We start from the raw sequence: 26,777 nt of genomic DNA, 5'->3' as shown, positions 1-26,777 counted from the left end.
TGCTGAATTTCTACGGCTTCTAATCCAGTTTAACGTGAGCAGAATAATTTAAGATGAAACGCTGTAAGTAGTTATGTTTTACAGAAATAATTTTATCACTCAAATGAGCTGTGAAGATTTATTAGCCTGCACTGTGTGTCTGTGTGTGTGTGTGTGTGTGTGTGTGTGTGTGTGCATGCTCTCACCTATTATCTGGATGATTTCTGCCAGCAGAACTCCATCGGGTATGTCCTGAGTCAGGTCCTTAATAAGCCTTGGACAACCGGACTTGGCCAAATAATGGTTTGCCCAATCAGTGTAGATCTATAGGGAATATGAGAAAAAACAAACTTGATAAGGAACAGAAGATGGATGAATAAAAACACAGCTTCTAGACAGACAATGCAGATTAATGAAGATTTATGACCTAAGCAGGTTAAAAAGTGTTTGTTGTTTGATTCATGGAAGATTCACTCAACACTAACCTGAACCACATACTATGTGAGTTAGAGAAAGAGAAAAAAATCACAGCCATGAAAGCAGCCAGCTTCAGTTTGGACAAGTTGAGTTCAATTTAATCAAAGCTATCAATGAGGCCTCAGCACTTGTAATAGATTATCTGGATTTTCTACTGGATAGAATCCAGGCCTAGCATGACATTGTGACACCGCTGATCCTTTTAATCAGATGTGGATTACACAGATAACGGGTAAAACTACTGACAACAAATTAACTTTTCCAAAGGCTAATTCTTCTCTAAAGGCTGGTGTCATCTCAGCTTGAGCTCTTAAACGACCATTAAAATCATTTAAATTAAGTCCTGGTGGATGTACGTTTTTACATAACAGTTTCAAAGCAGTACCAGAAGTGAAACAGAAATAAAACCCATTAAAACAGCATACGGGGAACACTAAATAGGAAGTCCTTGTTTATTGCTTAATATATCAGGTCTGTTCGAACAAATGCAACCCCCTAGTGACTTAGTAACATGTCTAAAAGATTCTTTGGATATGGTGTTCCTCAGGGGTCTGTTCTAGGGCCCCTTAAAATACTCATGTCGCAAATCTTAGAGCTCTGCTCTTTCATTGTGATTTTAGGATTAGATCTTATTGCACAAGAGGGAAGCGGTTTTCCATTCCCCACCTAAGTGAGAGCACCCCAGTGGCAAGGTACACTCTCAGAGCTCACATCCTCTCACTAATAGAGTTGTCTGTATGGGGCTTTTGTCTGTACCGTTTCATATCAGTGTGTGAATTATACAGAGACTATCAGATGGGCTCAACTTTTTCAGCCAAACAGCATCTTACTTTCTATGTTTTTCAATGTGCCATTTCATTTTGGTCCTAACGGAAACTTTAGGCACTTCGGGCCTTAATTAGGGTGGTCAGACCTCCCCACACCCCCATAATCTTCATGTTTAAGTTATGAATGACGCACTGAAAGGTATTTAAAGTGGTAAATTAATTTACTCCCACAAACCCAGTAAAATTTCAAAGGAATTTTCATTCACATACATTCACATTTCATTTTAGACCATATTATAATGCCTCATAAAATAAAAAAAACATCAGCCATACTCTCTCGCCACCTCAAACACAGTGACCAATTAAACATTTCTGCCTTTGCCAGGCAAAAGGGAGCATTCCACTCAAAGATGCCACAGTTCAAAGGTTTCATCTGTTGTGGTTTCAGCATATGAAGAGGAGTCGTTAACGAGAACAGGGTGATGAAGAACCCTTTAGTCATCCTCCCACTTAAACAACACAATCCAAAAGAGAGCTAAAAAGGCCTCCGCTCACCACTCCAAACCACAGTCACCTCTGATAGTTGAGTAAACAAAGAGCTACACTACTGCACATGCCAACACCTCCAGTCACGGCAGAGAAAACAGCAAAGAATTTACACATTCTCACAGCACCTAAAAAGCCAGGTGAATTCTGCTTTGGTTTAGCTATGATATTGATGTTTAGTTCATCCTAGCAGTTCAGGATGTAGGAGGATGATATCTGTGGCGTTGGTGAGGTAAACTGATGCAGTGGTTGAAAGGTCAGAAAAAGAAGCGGAGTATAAGAGAGCGATTCTCTGCAGCACAACCCCATTCCCCTTTTCCCTGCCTAATGGAGGGCAGGGAGAATTAGGGGTGCCGCAGTGCCACAGTTGTTCATGTGCTCGACGGGCAGAAACTGTCCATCTGGACCTCTGAAATGAAGGAAAGAAAAAATCACTCTTTCTTCCTCTTATTGCCTCCAGCGCCCAGAGATCAACAAAGAAACAGAGAGAGGCATGGTAAGAGAAAGCAAGATGAGAGAATAAAATGACAGAGAGAGAAAGTGGGAGAGAGCGAGTGCAAAGAACAACAGAAAAAGCAAGAGACTAGTGGGCTTTTCACATTTAAAACTGTTAGCCCAGTAGCAGTCTAAACCCTGGATTAATGTGTTCCTCGGTTATCTTGTTTAAACCTTACTGAAAAGTTAGCAGACTACAGTTTTAGGTATTCATCTTTTTGCACACTGTATATTTGTCAGTCCTGGGTTAATGTATTAATGTATTTCAATCATGACAACTCTCAGAATTAATTTAAACAACATTTATTAACTCCCTCGAGAAGGAGGTATCGCCGGAGATACCACCTCTGTGTTTTTCTTACCAGTGTGAAAGAGACTCAAAATACTCTGTCAATGTTGCACATACAATTAAGAGTTATACACCATTTAAATCTGTGGAATATCGTCTTTTATTTGTGTACACTCAGAGTAAAAACAAAATGTTGTGCTTTTTGTAAAATAAAGAAAACTAACATGATGCGTGATCTTTCGTCTCCCTCCGAACAAAGTCCAATCTGATAGTTCTCAGAAAATGAACTGTAACTTAGTGAATACTAATCACAAAAAAACTAGACTTATGTCTAAAGAAATGTTGAAATGTCAGGTTTTAAATTGTGTAAGTCAAATCGAAAACAAAATTTCTCTGTTTATGTAATCTGTATGAAAGAAGCCCGTGATTTAGCTCATTATCTGCTAATGCGGCCATGCCCACAGAGCGAGCGCTATTCAGACGCAAATTCTGAGGCAATACATGAATACATTGTCACAATCGTGTATTTATTATCTTCAAAAGTGTCTATCTGCATGTTATAGCCATGGTTAGCGATCTTTGGAAGCCTCTGTTAGTTCCTGGAATGTCACATGATATGCCTCTTCTTCAATAAAACATTTGTGGACTAAAGGTTCACAGAGCACCCTCCTATGAATTGAAAACACAGTATCCAGCGCTCACAGTGATGACAATAAATATAGAATAAATATTACTCCTCTGTATAGAAAACTGACATAAACATATGAGAATACATCTATATTTCTCCAAATGTGCATGCTTTTAAGCATATTAAGAAATTACAGTCAATATAAGATTTTAAGAGTCAAAATGTGAAGCTTGAGTCTTAGATCTTTTTAATGATGTATAGTTTGTCAACTGCACATTAACATTTAGGCTATATAATATAACAAATATAGTAGCCTATATGAAATGCCATAAAGGTAGGAATGTTCAGACGCTTTGCATCACAGAAATACAATATATTTTAAAGTATATTAAAATAGAAAACCATTATTTGGTTAGAGACTTGAGACTTCTTTTAAAACCATTATAATGGCAATGCGTCCAATCTTTTGACTGGTACTGTAATTTGACATAGGCCTATACAATTTTGTTTTTCACATGATGTGCAATAACATGTGTATGCATGAGATCACAAAAATCATGTTTTTTTGTCAAGAGTAGATATTAATCCTGTTATCAGCATGATCACAGAGGGTTTTTTCATATAGCCTACCTGACTGAAGGAGTTCATTATTATGCGGGTCATTTTGCAGCTCATTATGCGGATCTTTTGTCTTCTCAGGTGTGAATCACAGCATTACTCATGATGATTCACACCTCCACACATACTGTGTTTCTTGACAAAAAGTGTCTTAGAAAATTTAAATCTCTCTATTGTTTTATATGAACGAGTAGGCAGGATAATTTTTGCATAATTTTGAAGCAAAAACTCTAGTCTACAACCTCCAATACCCAGAAGTCTTGTGAACACAGATTTAATATAATTTTTGTTGGCCTTATTTCGGTGACTTAAGATTTTTGTTTTTTCAAAAACCACGCATAAACGTTATTCCTTCAAAAACACAAACATGTACATACATGTTCCTCACATATTATTGTATCCTAGTTTGTGCTGAATACAGTGTAATGACAGTTTTGTCACAATATGTTCATGAACAACTGAAAAAAGCACAAATGTCAGGGAATGTCAAAACTTCTCCAGGGCCCCGAAAATCCTCAGACCCCAGAGGGTTAATATAGATGTAATACACAGGTTTGGTCTTGGCGGACTAGATCTGCTACGCTGCTGCTGCTGGATGAGTGAGAATACATCTAAAATGCACATGAAAACATAGAAGTGAATTTAGGCTGCAAGGAAACATAGGGAGAACCCCCTGAGCAGATCTAAGCAGGTGGTGCTGGGGAAGGTGGAGGGCAAGTGAAATCCCACGGTGCGCTGCAATGAACTGATCCAATTCGAAGTCAGGAATAAATAGGTTATGTAGATAGAACAAAACGGAACTATTGGATGACGCATTGTCTTTAAGTCAGCTGCTTGGAACAGTTTCATCACTGAACTATATATTTATCCAGGAACATGATTGGGCAGCATTGCCCAAATGGAAAATGATAACAACCAAAAGCCAAGACTCTTGGCTGTTAAATGCTAAAAATACTTTTACCCTCAGAACCCTTCACTTTATATGGCATGCCTCTGGGACTACTAAAGCTGGGCTTCATAACCTAGGGTTAAAATGATGCTAACATCTGTCAAAATTATACATGTGAAATGCTGCTGAAAAGCTGCTTAAATTCTAAGCCACCTGTTCTCAAACAGGTTTTCCGAACACTCTTACCATCGGCCAGACAAACAGCCATTCCCCAAACGCTATTGGTTGAACTAATGTTGCTGTGCAAAGCTGGTCAGGATGCAAAACAAAAAAAAAAGCAATGTTTTGAAAACACCAAAGAGCCACAGTGTTTTCACTCTACAGGGAAATTGGTTTACTTACAATTGTTTCTGCAAAGAAAGTACACAATTCAGCTTTAGATTGTGGATGAAAGAGGAACAAGAACGATGAGCAAAAAGAACAGAAAATTAAAAATAAAAAGCTGACAGGTAGAGTAAGAGGAGATTCTCATTAAAATAAGGCTAAAGGAGTCTCCCTGCATCCTATTAAAGAGAATAGCAGTGGATACAGAAAATCTCCCTGAGAGAACCATTACCACATTCATTTACTTCCTTAGAAACAGATTGGTTCATCTGAAAACCACCATTAAGATTTTTATCAGCATAGACAACTTACAATATATCGAAGAGAAGCTCTGTTACAAGCAAGCCGGCATCCTATGCACATGATAACCAGCAGAACACTGTAAATGCTTTAATCAATGCTGCCATTAACACTCAGGCACAAGGGAGGGAGAAATGGGCCAGTCTGCAGCTGTAAATAAGCGACTGTTATGGCAGAAGGAAACTGGTTGTAAAGCAGTCTTTCAATCTGATAGTTTCATGGAGGGAAGTACATCGAGCCAAGGTTAAACAGTTTCCCGTCCCGTTATTTTAGGGGGCGAACTTGCTGATGTTTCCCACTGTGAGACCGGCAGAAGCTCACATAAACGCAAACACATCCAAAAGTCAGTCCCAAGGCTATTTAGTCCCCAGATGTTTGCTGGATCCCATCTAAACAGCATTAATCTAGTGTCCTAGCACCCCTTGACTTCACTCACAGCTATTTATCATGCGTCACTGTTTCTTTTCTGCGACCCATTATTTTCGATTCATCCCAACAGCTCTGACACTGTGGTTTTGTCTCTATTAATGAGCAAGCGCTTGTTTGGCTGATGCATCACTTCGCTGTAAAACCCAACTATGCCACCCTCAGTGTTCACACAGCATTGAACGGACACACACACACGCACACGCACACTCATACAGCCGTCATTCATGAGTGCAGCCTCCTCCCCTCGCAAGTAGGTTGCCAGTGCACACATACATGCGTCCAGACACACACATCCATCAAACAAAAACACAAATCCCCAGGCTTTGTCCCTGACTCTAAGAAGCAGTCACCAGTCCCTGTTGTTTCAGCCTGCCAGAGTTAAGCTCAAGTGAAGTGTGTGTACCTCTTAAGAGTATCTGAGCCCAGGTTGTCCCCGTCCTCAGCGTCCCGCTGATAAACGGCAGCGTTCGGCTCTCTCTACAGTCTGCAGTGCCTATAACTGCGCAGGTACTGGAAGCCTGCAGTTACTGTACTTGGCCAATAGGAGGAGTCAGCTGCTGAGAAAAGCTGTCATAAGCCAGAGGGTCTGTGAGTTCACTGCCTTGCGGATGATCCAGAGACTGTATTTGTTTTTTGGTTTTTTTTTTGCTTTTAGATGAAGTTTAGATTATTAATCACAGGACTGGGTGGAAAAGGGATGGAAGTGTACTATTTAATAAAAAAAAGAGGGGCTCCGTAAGCATATGGAATATTTAACAGCCCTGAAACACTTGAGGGCTGTTGTGTAATGCTGTAAATTGAGTTATATAGGACTGTATGGGACTGTAAACCTTTCTAAGTCTCATTAGAGGAATTCATTAAAATAATTCAAAACAATATCAAGGAAAAAGGATAGAGCTAAAAAATCAGGAAGTTGTTAAACAGCAGGTTTACAACACAAATACAGTGTAAAATCAGAAAATGTGAATGTGCCTGCTTGTGCAAAACTTTAGGTATATAAAAAAATAACTTAGGGTTTTCTGGGTGGTCGATAAGGCATTTCTATGCAGTTGCTAAGATGTTATGAGCGTTTTAAGAGCATTTTCATGTCATTTCGATAGTGTTCTGGGTGGTTGGTATAGTGCCCAAGTCAAAAGATGCAGTAACACTTTATTTTACTGTCCTTGTTACATATGTTACATATACTACATATACTTAATTACATGCAACTAACACTAAAGCAAACCCCAACCCTAATTACATAGTAAGTTCATGTTGTTAATTAATACAACCCAGTACTTAAATGTATAGTTACACTGTAAAAAGGACACCTTAAAATAAACTGTTACCAAATGTAACGGACTGATGCTAGAGTCTGCGGTCTTTAGTCTCTGCCAACTACCATGTCAGCGGACCTGGGTTCGAGTCCCACTTAGAACAGGAGGGGTTACATTGGTGCCGTGACCCGGATGGGAGTGAGGATAATGGACGTAGGCTAGTAAGAGCTGTGCCTGTAAACCTCACTCTCCTGATCTCAAGAGGCACTCTAGCGATTGATGCTAGGGACTGCAGTCTTTAGCCTCCTTGTTAGAGAGCCCAACTCCCATGTCGGCGGACCCGGGTTCGAGTCCCACTTAGAGTGGGCAGTTCAAACAGGAGGGGTTAAAAAAATTAATCTCATTTAATGTGAGATTTTTTTGATGTCTTATCATTTCACATGTAAAAATTTAAAAGTGTATCGATACAACAAAGGTGTGAGACAAGTTACACTACCACTCAAAACCTTTTAAAAATGTTTTTTAAAGAATTCTATTATGAAGTATCAAAGTCAATGGAGTCCAAAATTACATTGCATCCCACTTTCATTTATACAAAGATTAAAAAATAAAAGTCATAAAGAAAAAAAGAGCAGGGAGAATGAAACATTTTAAATCACATAATTTGTACAAATAATTGAAAACAGGTAGGGCGGGCTTCGGAGGGAGAGCATAAAGTGTCTTTGCAGTACTCAGGGATAGAGAGACACCTCGAGGAAAAGGAATCATCTTATGACATTGTAACTGAGCGATGAACAAGACTTTGCTGAATCAGGGCTGAGGCGGCAGCAAACACAGCTTACCGCTGTTTACCCATAACACACCAGCCATCAGTCTGTGCGACACTGAGTTTAATGCAGTTTCTCCATTGATTTCATGGTAGTTTTCCATTCATACCGAGGCACGGCATTCCGCCACATGAATGGGAGCGCAGACGGCTGACATATGGCTGTGATTCTCTCATTTGGCTCAGGGGAGATTGGAAGAGGATGGGGACTAGGGTTTTATTGTGTGTACGGTTGTGTATGTGTATTTCAAACATCACTCCCAGACGAGACCCTCGGCGGAGAAGGGTGAGAGTGTTTGTCGTTTCTGCAAGGACGAGACGCCACTGTGCGCTTGGACAGGAAGTGCAGGCAGTTGGGCTGTCAGTACTAGTTTCCTGTGTGTGCGCTGGCCCTTGGCTGCCCCTCGTCCCATTGAAAGATGTGCCTCCTAAATGCTCCTCTCAGCCAGGACACCCACACACACTTGAATCCAGCGAGACTGTCCCTTCCTCTCACCTGGCATGACATTATCATTAGTTGACTTGGCACAAAGATGACATTTGGAGATGTTGTAGGCAGGGGAAGGTGAAATTAATAGGGTGCGAGCCCTCTCCACTCTTTCAGACCACATTCTCATTGGCCCATTGAAGAAATTTCATAATTTAAGAAAATATACTGGCAAAATATTCCTCCTAATTGTATATCAGATAAATACCAGCATGGAGGAAGATAACAGGTTTGCCATTTGAGGGCTCTTGACAAGACCCACACAACCGACAGCCAGATTCATTAAGTCACCTGAATGAATCAGTGTCACTAGCTGCCAATTGAGTTAATTGTGTTTGTTTAAAGGTTGATCGTAGATCAGAATCTTTATGGGCGGTACAAACAGAGACTCATTTAGTCTAGTTTCCCTCAAGAATCCCCACGGAGCAGCTAACATCCATATTTAAGTGCACAGACACAGAGAATCCCCTGCTCCAGCGTTCAGTAATTAAAGCATCTTCGCAGAATTTTCTCCTGAGTGATGAATACCATAAAAATCAATGGACGATAATAATGCGTGCGAAACAAGGTTACATAATGGTAAAACTTCCCTTTGTCTTTCCCTCTGTATTATAAGTTTGGAAATACCAGTTGTTCATGATCAACAATGAAAGGTTTCCTGTTGGAGCCGAGGCTTAGCGGTAATTCATTGAGCCTGGGTGCTTATATGAGGAAAGCAAACATACAAACATCCTGCCTACTCAACAAAGATAAACATTTCAAACAGTGTATGCAAAATGGTTGTCTACGTTGACACTTTGAGATATCTACAGCATGAACCAAACTGCACCATTACACACATCTGGAAGATATCACTATGCCAAACCTTGTTCACTTTCTTCTCAAAGCAACTTTAAACAGTTCCTGGTTTTCTTCTTTCCAGTACAAACATCATTATCTTGTCCAAGGGAGCCAGTAGCCCTTCATCTCACTTAATGTTCCCAATAATAGCACCTGTCAGCCCCATGGTCGCTTCATTAAAGGTCCGCAAACACTCACAGCTACAGCCAAACTCTCCTCCTTTGAGCACCGCATGAGAAAAATGCCTCTTTAAGTGGAAAATAATGCAACACGTTGTAAAAGCAAACACATTTGTAACACTGCCACTTGTTAATGACTGAAACTTCTGCCAAGCAACAAATAAAATACCTTTCCTCATAATGGGTATGCATGTAGTTTGTATATAAAATATCAGGTGTGTCCTTTTCCCACACATACCAATAACTGTAGCCTAACTAACTTACTAATATATATGTATTTTTTTTTAATAATCTATTTTTAGAACCATTTTTTTTGTATTATTAGTTATTTATGACAACGCAGCACCCCACCTCATTACATTCTCATTACTACAATGCAGAAAAATACATTTATTTTTCACATCACTGTATTACAGGGAAAGTATGTATACTGTAAAAAAAGAAAAATTGCGAGTTCATTGAAATTAAAAATTCGAGTTAATACAATGAAGGCGATTGGTTTAATAAACAGAAACTCAAAATATGATGTTATCTGAACAACATTAATTAATTAAAAGTTGATTTGACAAAAGAAAAAATGTTGTGATAAATCATGAAAATATTTTTTTTACTGTGTAAATTAATACAGTAATTAACCCTTAAATGCATGACAGTTTCACCAATCATTCTTACATATTTGGGTCTTTATTGACCTGGATCTATATCTAACACGGAAGGATTTCTACCTGTCGTGATAATATAAAACTCCTCTGATATTAGAGTAACAATTACAGAAGAATAAAATAAAGCATATTTTGTTACCTTTTGGAGCTTGGAAGGCTCAGTTTGAGCAGATGTTTTATGCCATCATCACTGTCCTCGTCAGAGCTCATTTCCAGTAAATTCAGCAAATAATAGGCTAGTTTTATGTTTGAGGTCACGAATATGAGCCCATTCGCGATCTCAAATGTATTCTCAAAACTATATAATTTTCAACATCTTCAAAAATCAATATTTTGATCGCTAACAGCTTCACCAGATCCATCCAGTGACAGTGACAGTCATATTTGATTGCGTTCAGTACTTGCTCTGCCATAAATCGGAGCCATTTCATGTTTTTCTTATTATTTCGTTTTCTGTCTGAATGAGTCGTCACTTCAGCATTGTGTATCAGACATTGCCACCTTGTGGAATAAAGGTGAATTGCACTTATTCTGTCATCTAAGATTCAATTATTGTTGTGAAGAAAAAAAACACGTACACTCATACACACCTCGGGTCATTAGCGACCCTATACAATTTTTACAAAAAATGAATACAAAAATGGGCTTTCTTTTATATCGCATGCGATTGTCACGCGCATTTCGTCAGTAAAGCCGGTTCCCTGATTACCGCTAAATCGACATCACCTGCTTTCAAACGCAGCGGCATTTAATAGACAGAGCCGTAGATCACTGAAAAGCCACGCAATATCGCGTTCATATCGCAGATGAATCGCCTTCGATAATGAATGCGATATTGCGTGGCTTTTCAGTGATCTACGGCTCTGTCTATTAAATGCCGCTGCATTTGAAAGCAGGTGATGGCGATTTAGCGGTAATCAGGGAACCGGCTTTACTGACGAAATGCGCGTGACAATCTCATGCAATATATCGCCCAGCCCTACTTTCTTTTATAATTTTATGTTTTTCTTTCTTGTTATATTCTTTATAATGAATTGATTGAGGAATACCAAGAAGGTTGATGTCTAACTTTAAAAAATGAATGAGGAGGAGGGTAGTGAATGACGTCCCGGGTCACTAAAGACCCGAGGTATGCATTTAAGGGTTAAAAAAGAGAGAGAATCAACTTTGGGAATAATGGGAATTACAAAACACTCATTTTAAAACTTTCAAAATACTTTTCTGAAGCCCAAAAAAGTGGGAAAGCTCTCCGTTCTGTTACACAAACATATGCGAACAAAGCACTCTCGTTTGATGAGAGCTGAAACAGAGATATGAAGGACCTCATGGCAGGGGAGCCAGTCTCTTAAATTCTCTTGCAGTTGTCAATCAGCTCAAGTTAAGAGAGAGAGCGCAAGGAGAAGGGGAAAAAAGATACAAAGATGAAGAAAACTGGGGACAGAAACATGTGGGAAAAAAGTACATAAGCCGTTTTCTTGACGTGACATTCAGGAGTTTCAGGAAGCTAAAGAGAGTACTATAAAGGCTTCCTGCATTTCTAGAGCACAAAAGTGAAGGACACAATGTTCCTAGGCCATCCGCAGTCTATTCACTGACTCTCTGATGCATACTGCTTACAAAATTTGATTAGCTGGTTCTACGCAACTTCAAGAGTGATGTACAAAAACTTAAACAGAGGTTGGTTGCTTTATATGTCAATCAGACAGTCTCTTCCTAAGTGATGGATCTTGACCATATCAAACTACAATGAGGACCAGATTTAGATCGCAAGACAAAAGTCTCCACAACAACACTGACCTTGACCTTGGTGGAGTTTGAGTGACAGCTCTCCGCCATTCACCCAATTACCACAGAAATCATAATAAACACAGCAAGATATTCCTACAATGTGGTCACGCTTACTCCCACTGTTGCAGAAAAGAGGAATCTCCCTCGGCCTGGCCCATTTCAAAACATGTCATTACTAAAACAAGCAGTGCTTCCGGAGAAATATTTGTCATCTAATTAGTAAGCACATTTCATTCAGCAGAAATAAATAATGAGAATTACGCTAGAAAATGAAAGTATATCCATTGGGATCTAGTGTGAAATAGAGCTTAACCATCTAAACCTTTAAATAATTCTGTTGTCTCAAGGTGAAATGCCGCGCTGAGATGCAGCAACACTCAGTAACACTTTCTATGAAGCCTGTAGCCTATATATAATGCATTAAATGTATTCATAATGCATTACAGTACACACTGTAATCAGGTTTATCTTGTCATGAATAATTGTAGCTGCAAGGTAATACATTATAATACTTGTCTTTTTACATTCAAAGTGTACAATGCATTTTAACGCTGAAAATCTGGTGTTGATTATGTGCTATAATGCCTTATACTTTTTAAAAGTCAAATAATTAATCAATAAGTATCTCATAACTGTGGTTACAAGCATTTTGGAGAACACAGAACCTATTACAAGGTGTATCATAATGCATTATGAATGCATAGAAAGTAAACAGCACGTTAGCACTGCATTTGTACACACTTCGTGGAAAGTGTTACTCAAAACTGCTTTAAATGACAGAGGATTTGGGGTGTGAGACATCTAAACTATTTTTTCTGACTTATCTGACTCTGTTCATCTACATATGTGTGTATATGTATAGCTTTGCCAGCTTTGGCCTAAGAAATGGCATCTTAGCTCAACTAGCAACCCCTTCGTCTCTTAGCGACACAAAGCTATTCCTGTCTCTCAGCAAGTCTCTATAATTAGCAGTAGACCTGTAAGAGCCACCTTCACTAAATAAATCACCCAGTTTAGAAAAGTAAATAGCAAACGTGTAATTAGCCTCCATCAACTCGTTACCGAGCACCAGCTAGACTACAACAAGCGACTGATGTGTAGGAGGATGGGGGTAGAGACATTAGCTGTGTTCCAAAAAACGAGTCAGCTGCCTACCTAGACAGCGTTTAAGTCATCATAGACATGCTCCCGACATGAAGGCTGTTTTCAAAGGCTAAAAATTAGGACGCAACACTATGCTGCCGAATTTGGCCAAACATTATGGCCAAATTCTTTCAGCATTTCGTGTAGGCCTACCTTTCATGGAAAGGTCTATTCTAAAAAGTTTTGTGATGAGATGATTTTCAATCGGCGAAAAAGAGAAAAAAAAAATCATCATAATAACATACTTACAAAAGTTTGGTGTTAACAACTTTTTTAAAGAAAGAAATTAATACTTTTATTCAAGAAGGATGCAACAAATTGATAAAAAAATTACAACATTTACATTGTTACAAAATATTTCTATTTCAAATTAAGGTTGTTTATTTAAACTTTCATCAAATAATCCTGAAAAAAAAAGCAGAAAAAAGTTTTCAAAAAACAAAACAAAACAAATTTTTTTTTTCAAATATTAAATAATATTTTTTCTGTATTTTAAATCAAATACATACAGCCTAATACTGAGAATATGAGACATTCAAAAAATTGAAAATCTTACCGACCCTAAACTATTGAACAGTACTGTATATTTAATTTAATACTAAGTATATATATATATAACTGAAGTATATATATATATATATATATATATATATATATATATATATATATATATATATATATATATAACTGAACTGCATCCCATCTGCCCTGATATCATAAACCAATAATGTCTGGATATGAGGAATTATGGGTAATGTGGTTACCATGTGTATTTCTGTACCTAAAACCTCTTGATTTTCATATAATATGATGCAAGAGGGATACTCATCTTTGGTTCTGATGTGGCGCTAAACTAATATTTAATACAGATGGGTCTTTTCAATCAATTTTGAGTCATGCCTCTTTGAGCTTCACATGATTTTACGAGGTCTATAGCATTCTAAATAAGGTCCCATTGCTGTTGCGAACTTAGAAGGCAGTTGCATATGTATGTATACCTCTCTAGAATTTAAAACAGAGACCTAGATCTGCATCTCATTAACATTATTTTTAGTAATAGGCTTTTCTCTGTATTTAACATATATATATAACTGTATAAGCCATCCTTTGTTAATGCAGGATGACTGGCCGGTGTGGAAAAGGGGGTCAGGGTGAGTCAGCACACTTGTGTTCCAGTATCAGTAGTCTGACTTTACATCCCACAAGTGGATATCAGAGAGAATGTATTGCACTTGGAAGAGCAGCGATTGCAGCATTGCAGCGAGTCAAGCTGCTTCCTGTGGGTAATTAGTCACGCTTCCTGCTAGTGTTCAATTAAGTCTGGCCTCATGCTCACCCATGAGTGAAAGGTGAGTCAAAGCCAGGGGAGAAGCAATGACACTCCAAAATAACAGTTAGCGTGAACCTGTGACCTTGGGTATGGTGAAACGTATAAAATCACACTCTCTGTTTTTCATTTATTTGATTTTTTTTTCTCTTCCACACACATTTCTCGTGCAGTTAACACACTTGTAGAAACATGGAAAGGTTACTGATTAGATTTAATGCACAAGTACTTTCATAAATGAAGCCTTCAAAAAGTCAAAGTACATTGCCAGTTAACTAATCTGCATTCCATCTGCCGTTAACCAATAACATTTGGATGTGAGGAATTATAGATAATGTAGTTACCATGTGTATTTCTGTACCCAAAACCCCCTGATTTCCATATACCCATGATGCACGAGGGATGCCACATGATAAGTGTCAAACCCAGAGCTCATCTTTGGTTTTGACGTGGCACTAAACTAATATTTAATACAGATGGGACTTTTTTTTCATCTGTACGGAATTTGCTGCCGTCTGACATTCCCGTCACATTGACGTAACTTTAATTGGCTTTATAATCAATAATTATGTGGGCTGGTCAGTCGAACACTTGACGCAAAAACGTCCTCATGTTCCACGGATGCAGAGAGTGGGATTATGGTTACTTTGAATTCAGGAGACACGTTCTCTCTCTATGTAAATCAATCTGTGCAACCTTCACAAATGTGATTTAACTCACTGGCTTTCTCTAATGGCTTTTTGATTTGCATCTTCACCCGGACTGCTTGGAGCCTGGCTGTCTGCTGAGCACCCCACTACCGGCAGCTCCCACTAGAGGGCAACATTTTCACTCAATACTGTGGTGTATCTAACGGAGAGAGAAAAGGCTTGGAATTTTAGCCTCACCAAAATTCAACAAGCAGGAAACCAAAATATGCTGAGTCATTTTCATCCACTTATGAGTCATTGGAGAGTGAAACCAAACACAAAGAATAATGGCTACAATTTGAGACAGAAACCTTGCAGTATAGAAGTATGCTGTATATCTCTGTGCTTCAAACCCTATGACCAATAAAAAACGCTTTCATCACGTCAGAATGATCGCCTGTCAGAGCCATGGGGTATGTCATCATTCTTACTGACAGCAAGAGTGGGGTTGCTGAGTCTGGGTTTGCCCTGACCTTCACGATCCACACACAAACACACTTCGTAATAGAGCTGTTCAGTTTGCGGTTAAGGTCTGTGGTTAAGGACCCAATTAAATCAGAATTAGAGTTTTGTGGCTTTAAGTCCATGTGCATCAGTTTTGAGACCATCCACATGCTAGTGTACTTGATGACAAAATTAACTTTTAGCACAATCAAAATTTACTGTCTTTCTCTTTCAGAAAAAAAGGGGTGAAGTTTCTTAAACTACACAGATTTTTATACAATCAAATGCTCTCCAGAATGAGAATACCAATATGTCCTGTCTCAAACTTCATGTTTCAATAGAAAACACATCCGCACAGGAAAAACTGTGCTAGTCAAGTAATTTCTCTTTAATATTACTTGAAGGTAGATTTGTTTTACAACATAAATAACACACTGTCATACCTTAAACATGGATTTTGAAACCCTAAAACTCTCTAAAACGCAAGTTGCTAACAAGTTTCTACATAAGGACTACATCTACCATGAAGTTGTCAGTTTATATGCTTGACGAATCCCATAACTTAAAAACATTTAAAAGCCATGTTTTGAAACCAATGCATGCTTTAAAACATAAGTTGCTAACATGTTGCTATAAAAGAACTACACCTACCACAAAGATGTCAGTTTATGTGCATGATAAATCAGACAACTTTTGTAGTCCTTATGTAGAAACTTACATTTTTAAAGCACACAATGGTTTCAAATGTGGCTTTTAAATGGCTTTAAAAACATCAGTTTCTACAAAGCAACCCGCTATTCTAAAAACCCATTAGATATTCCTGAGGGAACCCATGGCGGATTAGCCTTCCGGGTCGGCCTAAAGACTGACGTCATGACTGAACAGCTAATGTTGTCATCCACCCTATAAAAAGGACAAAAGCCAGACCGATTTTGTGTGTGTATTGATGGATAGTATGAGTCTGCACTAAGACGCTAAATTAGTGGCTGGTAGACATTAAGTTTTAGTTGACTGTGTCACATTAATTTACTTTATGTAATCCATAATAATGACATTTACAGTAAAAGCTTGTTCTCTGGATGTTTGAAACATCTGCCAGTGAATGAGTGTGTGTGTTACTCATGTCTGACATACCATGAGTCATCACTGGTAAGTGACAGCTACTGATTTTTTATTCTTTTTTTTTGTGTTTGCTTTATTTTAGGTATTTCCTCTGCCTTTAATCAGTGCTGACTCACTCAGGTTTGATCGCACTTCCCGCTATCTGAGTCATGTGACTATCAGAGGTCAGAGGTCTCAGGCCCTGCATTCGTTCAGGATTTCCCTGGGATGCTTTTTGAAAATGCCTTGAGAACTGCTTTACCAGCTTTCCTGCATGAAATTTCCTCCTCCACTCAACTGAAAGCTTTTGCTCTAGTTGGAACACGGCTCAGCCTTCCACTCCTTCACTCAGCACAGCTATAATAACAATATCAGCTCAGGAAAGGAGAGGGGAAACACACAGGCACATGAGTGCACACCTGTCAGGGGAACGGGAAGAGGGAAACCCAGTCTTATGATCACTTTAAGGATGTTTATAAAGGCCAAACTAGCTGCTAGAGGAAAAAAGATGATTCGGAGTCATTCAAAATGAATTTTCAAAACAAGGTCTATTTACAGCTTCTGGATCATGCTTTTGATTACCACTGAAAAAACACATAAATAATTAAATATTGCATTATTATTATTTATTTTTATTATTATTATTATTAATAATAATGGTAATGATCGTCATCAGCACATTCTTAAAATCATTAACAATATACATTATTAAATTATTATTATTAATGTAATAACAATAATGAATTATAATAAATATTATTATTATTAATGTCGTTAAAATTATACACATATTATTCATTTAATAATAATAATGATCATTTTATAAAAAATAATGTTTTTTTTTTTTCTTCAAGGTATAACATACAATCTCATTCAATGTTCTAGTGGTAATACCGTGTGTTTACTCAATGTACACTCCAGTGCAATGGCTTGCCTCATAGACTTCCATTGCAATTGCCCTTTGCTGTGTACACATGACTTTTGCTTGTTTTTACAAACTGAGAGACAAGTCAAAACATTTTTTTTTTTTTTTTTTTGGGTGGTAATCAAAAGCATGTCACAGATTCTGTGAGTTTAAGTTAAAGTTTTGCTCACTAAGTCTTGCTTGCTTAGCTTGCCTGTGACTTTTCCCATCACTTTTTCTCCCTCTGTCTCGATTGTTCAGCTGTGTCTTAGAAATACAATTTGCCTCAAGACACACAGCCACTACTTCAGACCTCTAATATGATGTGCCTTACAGAGCAATGCCTTTGGAGATGTGTGCTATCTAAAGAGAGGGCTGTCAGAAGATGAAACCTGAGGGGGAACCCCCCCTCAAAATCCCTCTTCTTTTCCCTCTTTCTGCAGTTGGCAGGTGGGGAAACCGAGATGGCAAGAGCCCCCCTTATCTGGCTGGAAAATCATCAAGCTTCACAAATCATATCAGTACTTTTAAAAGAACCCTTTAGGAGAGTGTCAATAACTGTTTCTATCTTTTCCTTGCTCCCTCCATTCTAAAGGTCTATTAACTTTTCAAATTATTTTATTTCTTTAAGAGTGAACTGCCGTAGTCATGCCCTGGGCGACACACACACTTAGATGGGTTACAATGGCCACGCCATTGGTATTAGTTAAAGGCCTCACAGACACACCTACACACTTCTTTCTCTAATTCTAAAAGGGGTTAAAGGTGAAGAAGAGTTGTGCGGCTAGAGTTATATATATTGGCAGATTAAAGACACAATTCTCTTTGTCTTGAACACACACACACACACACACACACACACACACACACACACACACACACACACACACACACACACACACACACACACAGACACACACACACAGACACACACATCTATATCACTAACAGGAGACTGTCACTCTACACAAGCCAAAAAAATAAATATTGCAAAAAAAAATATTGTGATGGTAAGAAATGGCAAATCAACCAAAAAGGTGTCACACTTTACCATCTAACAGGGGATCAAAGGCATCTTATTAATTCACTACTCCTACCCATTTCCACACTAGTTAAACTGTTCATGATAAATGAGCTGTTTAGGCAGACACATGTAATTTTTCTTGCACTTCAAATTTCACTGTTTTTCCCCATATAACTAAATAACATGCCATCCATACAAAACCAGACACTAATGCACTTAAAAGCCTTCTATGCGGAGGTCAAAGTTTCATTGAAAATCTTCAGTTGGTTTAACTAAAGTTCCAGTGTTGAAAGACATTCAGTTCACACAATTTGATTAAGCCAGCTAAACATTTCCAATGCAGCAAGTGTACAATTTTGAGTCTTGACCTGGTACAGTGCGACACCTGTTCGGTTGCTTTGTTTTTGTTTTTGTTTTGTTTTGTTTTTTTTATACTGGTTGAGTAAATATTTTTGAATACTTACTCTTCTGGCTTCTGGAATTTCATCAAACAATAGAGAAGTGTGAACAATGTGTGTTATTGGGCCATTACAGTTCCTGCTCCAGCTTACAGGGGTGCTGCTGAGTATGAGCTTAAACACACACAACTATAGGTCCCCACTTGGCCAAAAAAAAAAAAAAAAAAATCGCCAGAGTGTTTTTTACTTGATTTTAAAAAATATAAATATCCCCTCTTTGCTCGGTGGTCCCCTGTTGGTGAATGTGTAACGACACCATGGTCCCCTGTTAGATAGGTAGACAAGTATACACACACACACACACACACACACACACACACTCATCCTGAGCCCTCCAGCGTTTGGATCTGAGGACACTATATCCACTCTTAATCTCTGGCCTTCTCTATTTGCTGTCGGTCTAGACCCACAGTCAACTCTGCAGTCCCAGTGAAAGAAAAACTAAGATCCAAAATTACAACAGTAATGGCTTGTCAATCCAGCTGGTCGGGTGTTGAGAACTTCTCAGTGGCCCTTTGTAGCCTTTGCACTGACCCAAAACTCTCCTCTGGAGTTCAGCGCTTAAACTCTGAGAATCGTGGGCCGCCACAGCTGAATGAAAAGCTTAAATAATATTCCAGCTTTCCTGACCACGTGGCTGAAACTAAATAAACACATTTTTCTAATAAGTCCTGTTGAGTACATGGAATACACAAGCATGCTGATTAACTATTAGTCATTTTTCAGTTATGGGCTTGATTAATGATCTTTAACTTGATATATGCGTGAATGCTGAATACATTAAAGAGAAAGGAAAAAAGACTGGATTTGAAAACTTCACCATGACATTTGGGTCCAACTATCTTTCAGGACTGTCAGAATTTGTCTCTGCCAGATCTAAAGGAATGCACAGACAACATGAGAATGAATGAATGAATGAATGAACTAAAAAACAAACTCATGAATGAATGAATGAATGAATGGACTAGCAAACCAACTTATGAATGATTGAATGAACTAACAAACCAACCCATGAATGAATGAATGAGATAAATGAGGAAATGATGAATCATCAGACAAATGAATGAATGAATGAATGAATGAATGAATGAACTAACAAACCAACTCATGAATGAATGAATGAATGAATGAATGAATGAATGAATGGACTAACAAACCAACTTGCAAATGAATGAATGAACAAGCACAATGAACAAACTGAATGAATGAATGAATGAATGAATGAGATGAATGAGGAAATGATGAATCAACAGACAAGTGAATGAATGAATGAATGAATGAATGGACTAACAAACCAACTCATGAATGAATGAATGAGATAAATGAGGAAATGATGAATCGTCAGACAAATCAATGAATGAATGAATGAACTAACAAACAAATTCATGAATGAATGGACTAACAAACCAACTTGCGAATGAATGAATGAATGAACAAGCACAATGAACAAACTGAATGAATGAATGAGATGAATGAAGAAATGATGAATCAACAGACAAGTGAATGAATGAATGAATGAATGAATGAATGGACTAACAAACCAACTTAATTTTGAATGAATGAATGAATGAACCAACTCATGAATGAATGAACAAACACAATGAATAAACTGAAAGAATGAATGGACTAACAAATCAACTCGTGAATGAATAAATGAACAAACCAACTCATGAATAAATGAACAAACACAATAAATAAACTGAATGAATGAATGGACTAATAAACCAACTCATGAATGAACAAACAAATGAATCAATGACTGAGCAAATTAATGTATGAGCTAACAAATGAACAAAATGATAAACAAATCATGAGCTGATGTAAATGAATGAATTGACAAACCAAATTATAAATGACTGAAAGTGCAAACAAACAAATTAAATCTGGATTTTCACCATGCAAAACGTTTTTATGCACAAGCCCACTACACACACATCTGTCCTTCACAAAGAGCACAGTGACTTGATGCTTTAGTAAATGTGAACCTGACCCGTTTTTGAATAATGACAAGGGACAATGAAAGGAGCTGAATGAAAGAATGACAGTGAGTGACAGAAAATGAGGCAGTGCAACACAACTGTCCTTAACCTCACAGCGCCGACACACTGCATCACCATGGAAACAAAAGAGCCTATAAAATTAAAGTGAAAAAAAAAATGGCAAAGAGATGAAGGTCTACAGCTCAGTATTATTACTTAACTGCCTCCTCCAATTTAAATATCGAATTCATAAAGACAGTCTCATCTCAAACCATTACTGAGAACACAGGTCAGATTGAGGACAGGTTAAGGCAGAGAAGATCTTCTGAAGTGTAATATGCAAACAACAAAAAAATTTGTGGCCAATTTTTGCACATTTTAAAAGCAGAAATGTGAAGCTTATCATTTTTATAAAAGCACTTACATTAATTCTGTTAAAACCTTGTGTATTATTTGAGCTGGAAAGCTGTTTCAATTATTTAAAGCAGTTTTAGAGTTTAGCTAGAGTTACACTGTAACGTTATCATGGCGATAGAAATTGGAGATAACTTTATACAGAAAAGTTTTTCCAAACTAAAATCATGTTAACACACATATTCTTTACATATTTTTGGTTCTACTATTTAAAGTATTAATGAATTGGCCCCATTAACTTCCATTGTAACTGTAACCCAGATCGAGTGAAAATGATATGTTTGTGGTAATTATGTCAGAAATGCCATTGACTGAACTTAATTTGTTCTGATCCCAGAATATTTCTTTAATGATGTTATACACTGAACTCAAAACTTGATATGGTTTGTATACAATAAAAATAAACCATAAAAGTCTTTATTCACTATATAGTGTGCTATTCAGGGCACTAGGCCAGAGTGTGTACTCTCCCATCTAACAGGAAAAAAAAATGGGAAAGAGCAATAGGAGGGAGGGGGTTTGTCTGGTAAGCTGATGAGAGAATCAGGTGCTGAGTCGTCTGGTGACATAATATGATATAAAAGCCGTCTCATCCCAGACTGCTTTCTCTCGCTCTCTCTCACTCCGATACGACTGGAAACGTGAGCCACTGCGGCAATCGATTTTCCAGCTAGCCCTTTATGCATTTCTTTCTTCTTTCTTTCTTTGCAAAGAAGAAGCAGCAAAGCGTGTTTTTGATTTAGCATCTCAATATGTCGGCGGCGGGGCACGGGCTATAGAGGGAGAGATCGGCTTTCCCTTCCTATTAAGTTCTCACATAGCGACAGGCACTGACGCAGCAGGCGAGTGGCCCGTGTGATTTTGTATGATTACTTTATTACCGATTTGCTCCGGATGCACCAGTAAATATCCTAGTGATATAGTGGAGCAGGCTAATAGCCTGTAAATATCTGAATGAAGCTGGATTGATGGAGCGATGCTGCAGCATATCTGTTGTGGCAAGTCTGACTGCACGTCTATCCAATCTAAATAGCCGTGGAAAGAGACGGTCATTCGCAATTTGAAAAGTGGGGCATCACTGGAGTCATCAAACAAAGGCTCTTGAGAAATGCATCCATCAGCTCTGATATAAGCCTAAGGACAAAGAGTGTGTGAGAGAGACAGAGAAAGAGAAATAGGAGAGGCAGGCGGTGCCTGTGTAGTTTAGAAGTGCCTGTCTGGATGGCCAATGGCCATTAAATCTGACATGCTCATACAGGAGAAGACATTCGTTTTGCCTTTTCTTGGGGTTATTTCATCAGGACACTACAGAATAAACACTTAAAAAGTTCAATTACCCAATTACCGAAACGTTATTTTTGGGATCATTCTCGGTTTTAGACTAAATGACAACTGTAATTTCAGTTTTGTTGAAGAAAAAAACTTAAATTACTTTCCTATGTAATCAGACTTTTGTTTTTCGCTTGGCCGACGATAAAACGGGTAAAAGTCCCATTGAAGGAGTGAACTGAACCATATCTAGACTATCATAGAGACTATTTGGGCTAGTGAGTAACCACCTCGCAACCATTCAGAACATCCTTCTAAAATTCATTTAGAATCACATAACAACATCCACAAAAACCATCAACAACATTAAGGACTTCTGTTTGTTTGTTCTTTTCTTTCATTCTTTTTTTAGTTTCTTTCTTTTCTCACGCTTTTATCATTTCCCCCTTTTTTTCACCGGGTCATGTAGGCAGCTCTGTTGGAGGTTTTTCTAACATATGTATTTTGGTCGCTTTAAAGTCATTCATCAGACTCTAACCCTGGCCTCTTTGAACGCGAAACAGCAAATAAAAGAAACTTTTTAAGAGCGTGATGATTTTCTGAGAGAGAGAAACCACTAATTACCACAAAACCAAAAACGTTCATCTCTGGCGATGTAAACTGGCACAGACTTAAAAAAAAAAAAAATCTCCAAACAACACGCATTAACAGTGGCTCTGTGAAAATCTGCTCTCTGGCCCAACTCATGAGTCATACTGACCGATAAAAATGCAGTCCTGGGGAATGCTTTGTAAATGATACAGCCTGCTCAGAAAAGGCCTTTAAATCTGCTGCCTGTAACTCAAACCCGACTGCTGGTTTCTGCGGTTCATGTCGGTAATTCTTCCCAATGGGCAGAAAAGTGATATTTTGCTGCCGTAGGGGGAATGCCCTTGTCACCACAAACCCATCTCAGCCCTGAAACACACATACACACACACACACACACCGCCCAGTGCTGACAAAACTCTTTCATAATATGTCAGATCACACATGGGCAAAGCGTTCTCATTCCGATTCTACACATTAGTGCACCTGATAAAAGTAAAGACCCACATTTGTCCCACAGGAACTTGATCTTTCTCACCTCACGGCTCATAGAAGCCTCAGCACCTGCTGCATTGTATCAAAAGTGCCCTGAACGCAGAAGTAGAGCCGAGTCATACACGCATGTTCGAGGAGAGCTGGGAAACTCTCCGTGAAAATCTCCACAAGGGCCATGCCTGATGTCCTCTGTGATCTTGTGTGCAAGAAAACATGGACAAAAAGCCCTGGACACAATATCGCTATCAGATTCTATTCAGGACATGGCCTGTGTCTTTAGGAGAACCCATAAATTAAAATGAATCTTTTATGGGCACTATTTCCAGGTTCCAAAGAGGACCAAAAAACTAACTTCTTTAACTTCCACAAACTATTCAAATATCTAGTTCTTTATAAAACCATCTGGGTACTGGTCTTTTAAATTTCACTTTTATTTTAAGCCAGCCATATAGTAATTTTTAAACAATAGTTGAGTTAAATAAAACTGCCCAGCATGTTGGGCAAACATTTAACCCAACTGCTGGGTTTGTCCATTTTCAATCCAACTTGGGTTGTTTTTAACCCAGCAGTTTTTATATTTCACTATATAAATGGTATTTATATATGAAAATATATAGCTGCACTTGCAAGGGCATCAAATTAAATTCAAATTTAAGAACCACATACAGTAAAAATTGGATATTTGTTAAACCTAAGATGCTAATTTGGTTCTCATTTCCCTCTCTGCCTTTCCTTTTCTCCAAAATAAGACTTAAAAAAGGCCAAAGTGAAAATATACAACGATTGAATTATATGAGAAAAGACCACAGTTTATTCAGTGATTAAGTACTTCAGATAAAGACTGCACTGCTTCTCACTATGTTTATATCAGCAATAAAACTGACACATACAGCTTTGTGCATCTTTATGGAGCTCTGCTAAATATCCTCAGTGCCTCTGAGGCAGTAATGATCTCCTGTCTCTTTTCCACATGGCCACAGATTCCCACACCCACCTACACACCCCCTGAGGTCAGATGAGCATGGCAGGTATGCGGCCTTGGGCTGGGCTCTCATTGTAAATATTGGCCTTATCTCTTCTCTGTTTGACTTCTGCATCCATTCATCTCCCTTACTGTCATTGGCTAAAGACCTGCCACTTTGGTGAGATGCACAAGTACCTCATAGGTCTGATACCTGTTAAACTTTCACTCGCGTTCTCTTGTTGGATGGGTTAAGTTGGAAGATCTAAGAGTTCATATCATGAATCTTCACATGATTTATCAGCAGTTGTGGACAGTGAGGGGTAAACCACCATGTTTGTGCCCCCACAATCAACACATGCATATGATTTAAGATAGGACCACCAGCTAAGCTATGGTCTAACTTTATCTTCTTTTCTTCATCTATATCTGGAATGTGACCTATCAAAACTTCATCTATCTCCATTTCTCCACTGTCATTCTCAGCAACCGTCTTCTACACAAAGGACTTTAATTTTTTTGTTTCTTTTTTTTTTTTTTGATGGTAAGGACCCCTAAAATTGATGATTCCTTTGTGAGGGACCCTCATCCTAAAACACAAATAATTAGCTTTTAAAGTGTCACTGTACTAAAACCATAAACATATTATTAAATATTTAATTCATATTTAAAAATTCATTATTATTTAAGAAAATGATTCATTATTATTTAATTATTTATATATTTTCCCAGTTTTTCCCCATAAAACTATGAAAAAGCAGATTCAGTGAAAATCTATGCAGTATTTCTTACTGTTGAAAATGAGGGTTGATAATAGAATAAAATAATCACAATTAATCTTATAATTCCCAATCAATCTTTTAAAAGAAGAAAGAAAATTGAAACAATAGTAATGTCAAACTCAGTAAATGTGTTTAAAAAGCCTACCAAATTTTTTGTGGACCCTCTGGCACTGTCCTGGGGGTTCCCTAACCCAAGTTTGCAAACTCTGCTCAGAATAACATGAATGAACAAATGACTGGATGGTCAAATGAACAAATGAGCACTTTCCGGTTCATTATCTGTTTCTATAATATATGCTGGAGAGGCCTGATGAGAAAGTGAGAACTGATTTGTGGCAGCTGGTGTTTATATTTTGTTTTTCAAGAGGGAATGCAGCTCACTGGAGGAAGAATACAATAGAGAACAAATGTCATTGAATGAGCATGTGAAGACAATCAGAGAGGGTCTGCAACGAATGGAGAAACCAGAGTGAAGTCAGAAGACGTTAACATGGACAGGATATCAGTCAGGAAATGACATTAGACCAAGACTGCTCTGATCTAACAGGTTCATTTCCGCAACTAAATGGCTTAACATAGAGTTTAATTAGTATAAAAGGTCAAGATTTTTATCCAAACACAACAACATGGACAAACAGAGTTTTTACTGCTGTAGTAAGACACAATCACGGTTGATACCGATTGCATCTGAGTGTCTTATCAGTCACCTTGACTCTTAAACAATATAGCCAATTCAGCCTAAGACAGTAGCTGTTTTCTTAAGCAATGATAGAGCAGGTTATCTTATTGCAGCAGCCGTGGCTAATCGAATTCAGAGCCGCAGATACAATCAGCTCAGTGTGTCACTAGATTACGTGGTCGCTACGGTAACAGAGGAGTGAACTTCCTTCCTGATGAGCGTACAGCATCAGTGCTGTGCATCAGGAGATAAAAGAGAGAGAAAGAGTCTTGAATCTGTTTATCAGGAGGAAATGAGTGAGTGAGTTGGAGTTGATGGGGATTTGTTCCTGATGAGCCGTGCACCAGGTGCTCCTCAGAGAGAACAGAGATCTGTTTGATTGAGCCTTGTTTTTGAGCCGTGTTGTTGTCCTTTTTGGTCCTTTCCTAATTCCCTTTTTAGCTCATTGTAGAAGGATGTAAACACATACAGGCTATGTTAAGAATGGAATACTAGGAAATGGGAGGAAAAAAGGCCAGCATGGTAAATGGGATATAGTATACATTTTAGTGTGTTCTGCATACAATTATTATGCAAACACACAATGCACATACTACATACTGCAGAAATAAAATGAGTGGTATGCTATTCCAAACACACACAGACAAAAAACACAAGTAAAACACATAGAGACACACTCAC

At 38.1% G+C, this 26,777-nt stretch overlaps 1 protein-coding gene across 23 annotated transcripts in view; it reads right to left on the bottom strand.

Annotated features, from left to right (window-relative positions):
• nav3 (neuron navigator 3) overlaps positions 1-26,777 on the bottom strand; it is a 387,003-nt gene that overhangs the window by 128,555 nt on the left and 231,671 nt on the right. For 22 of the 23 annotated variants that reach the window (XM_048155140.1, XM_048155118.1, XM_048155120.1 and 19 more), the window contains one exon: positions 186-303. In XM_048155140.1, coding sequence (XP_048011097.1) covers positions 186-303 — 118 coding nt within the window. Of the gene's footprint in view, positions 1-185; positions 304-6,204; positions 6,321-26,777 lie in introns of those variants that run through there. The other variant, XM_048155141.1, reaches the window with a different exon arrangement.

The sequence above is a fragment of the Megalobrama amblycephala genome, linkage group LG14, assembly GCF_018812025.1.
Source record: "Megalobrama amblycephala isolate DHTTF-2021 linkage group LG14, ASM1881202v1, whole genome shotgun sequence".
Lineage (NCBI taxonomy): Eukaryota > Metazoa > Chordata > Actinopteri > Cypriniformes > Xenocyprididae > Megalobrama > Megalobrama amblycephala.
This window is presented reverse-complemented; position numbering and strand designations above follow the sequence as displayed.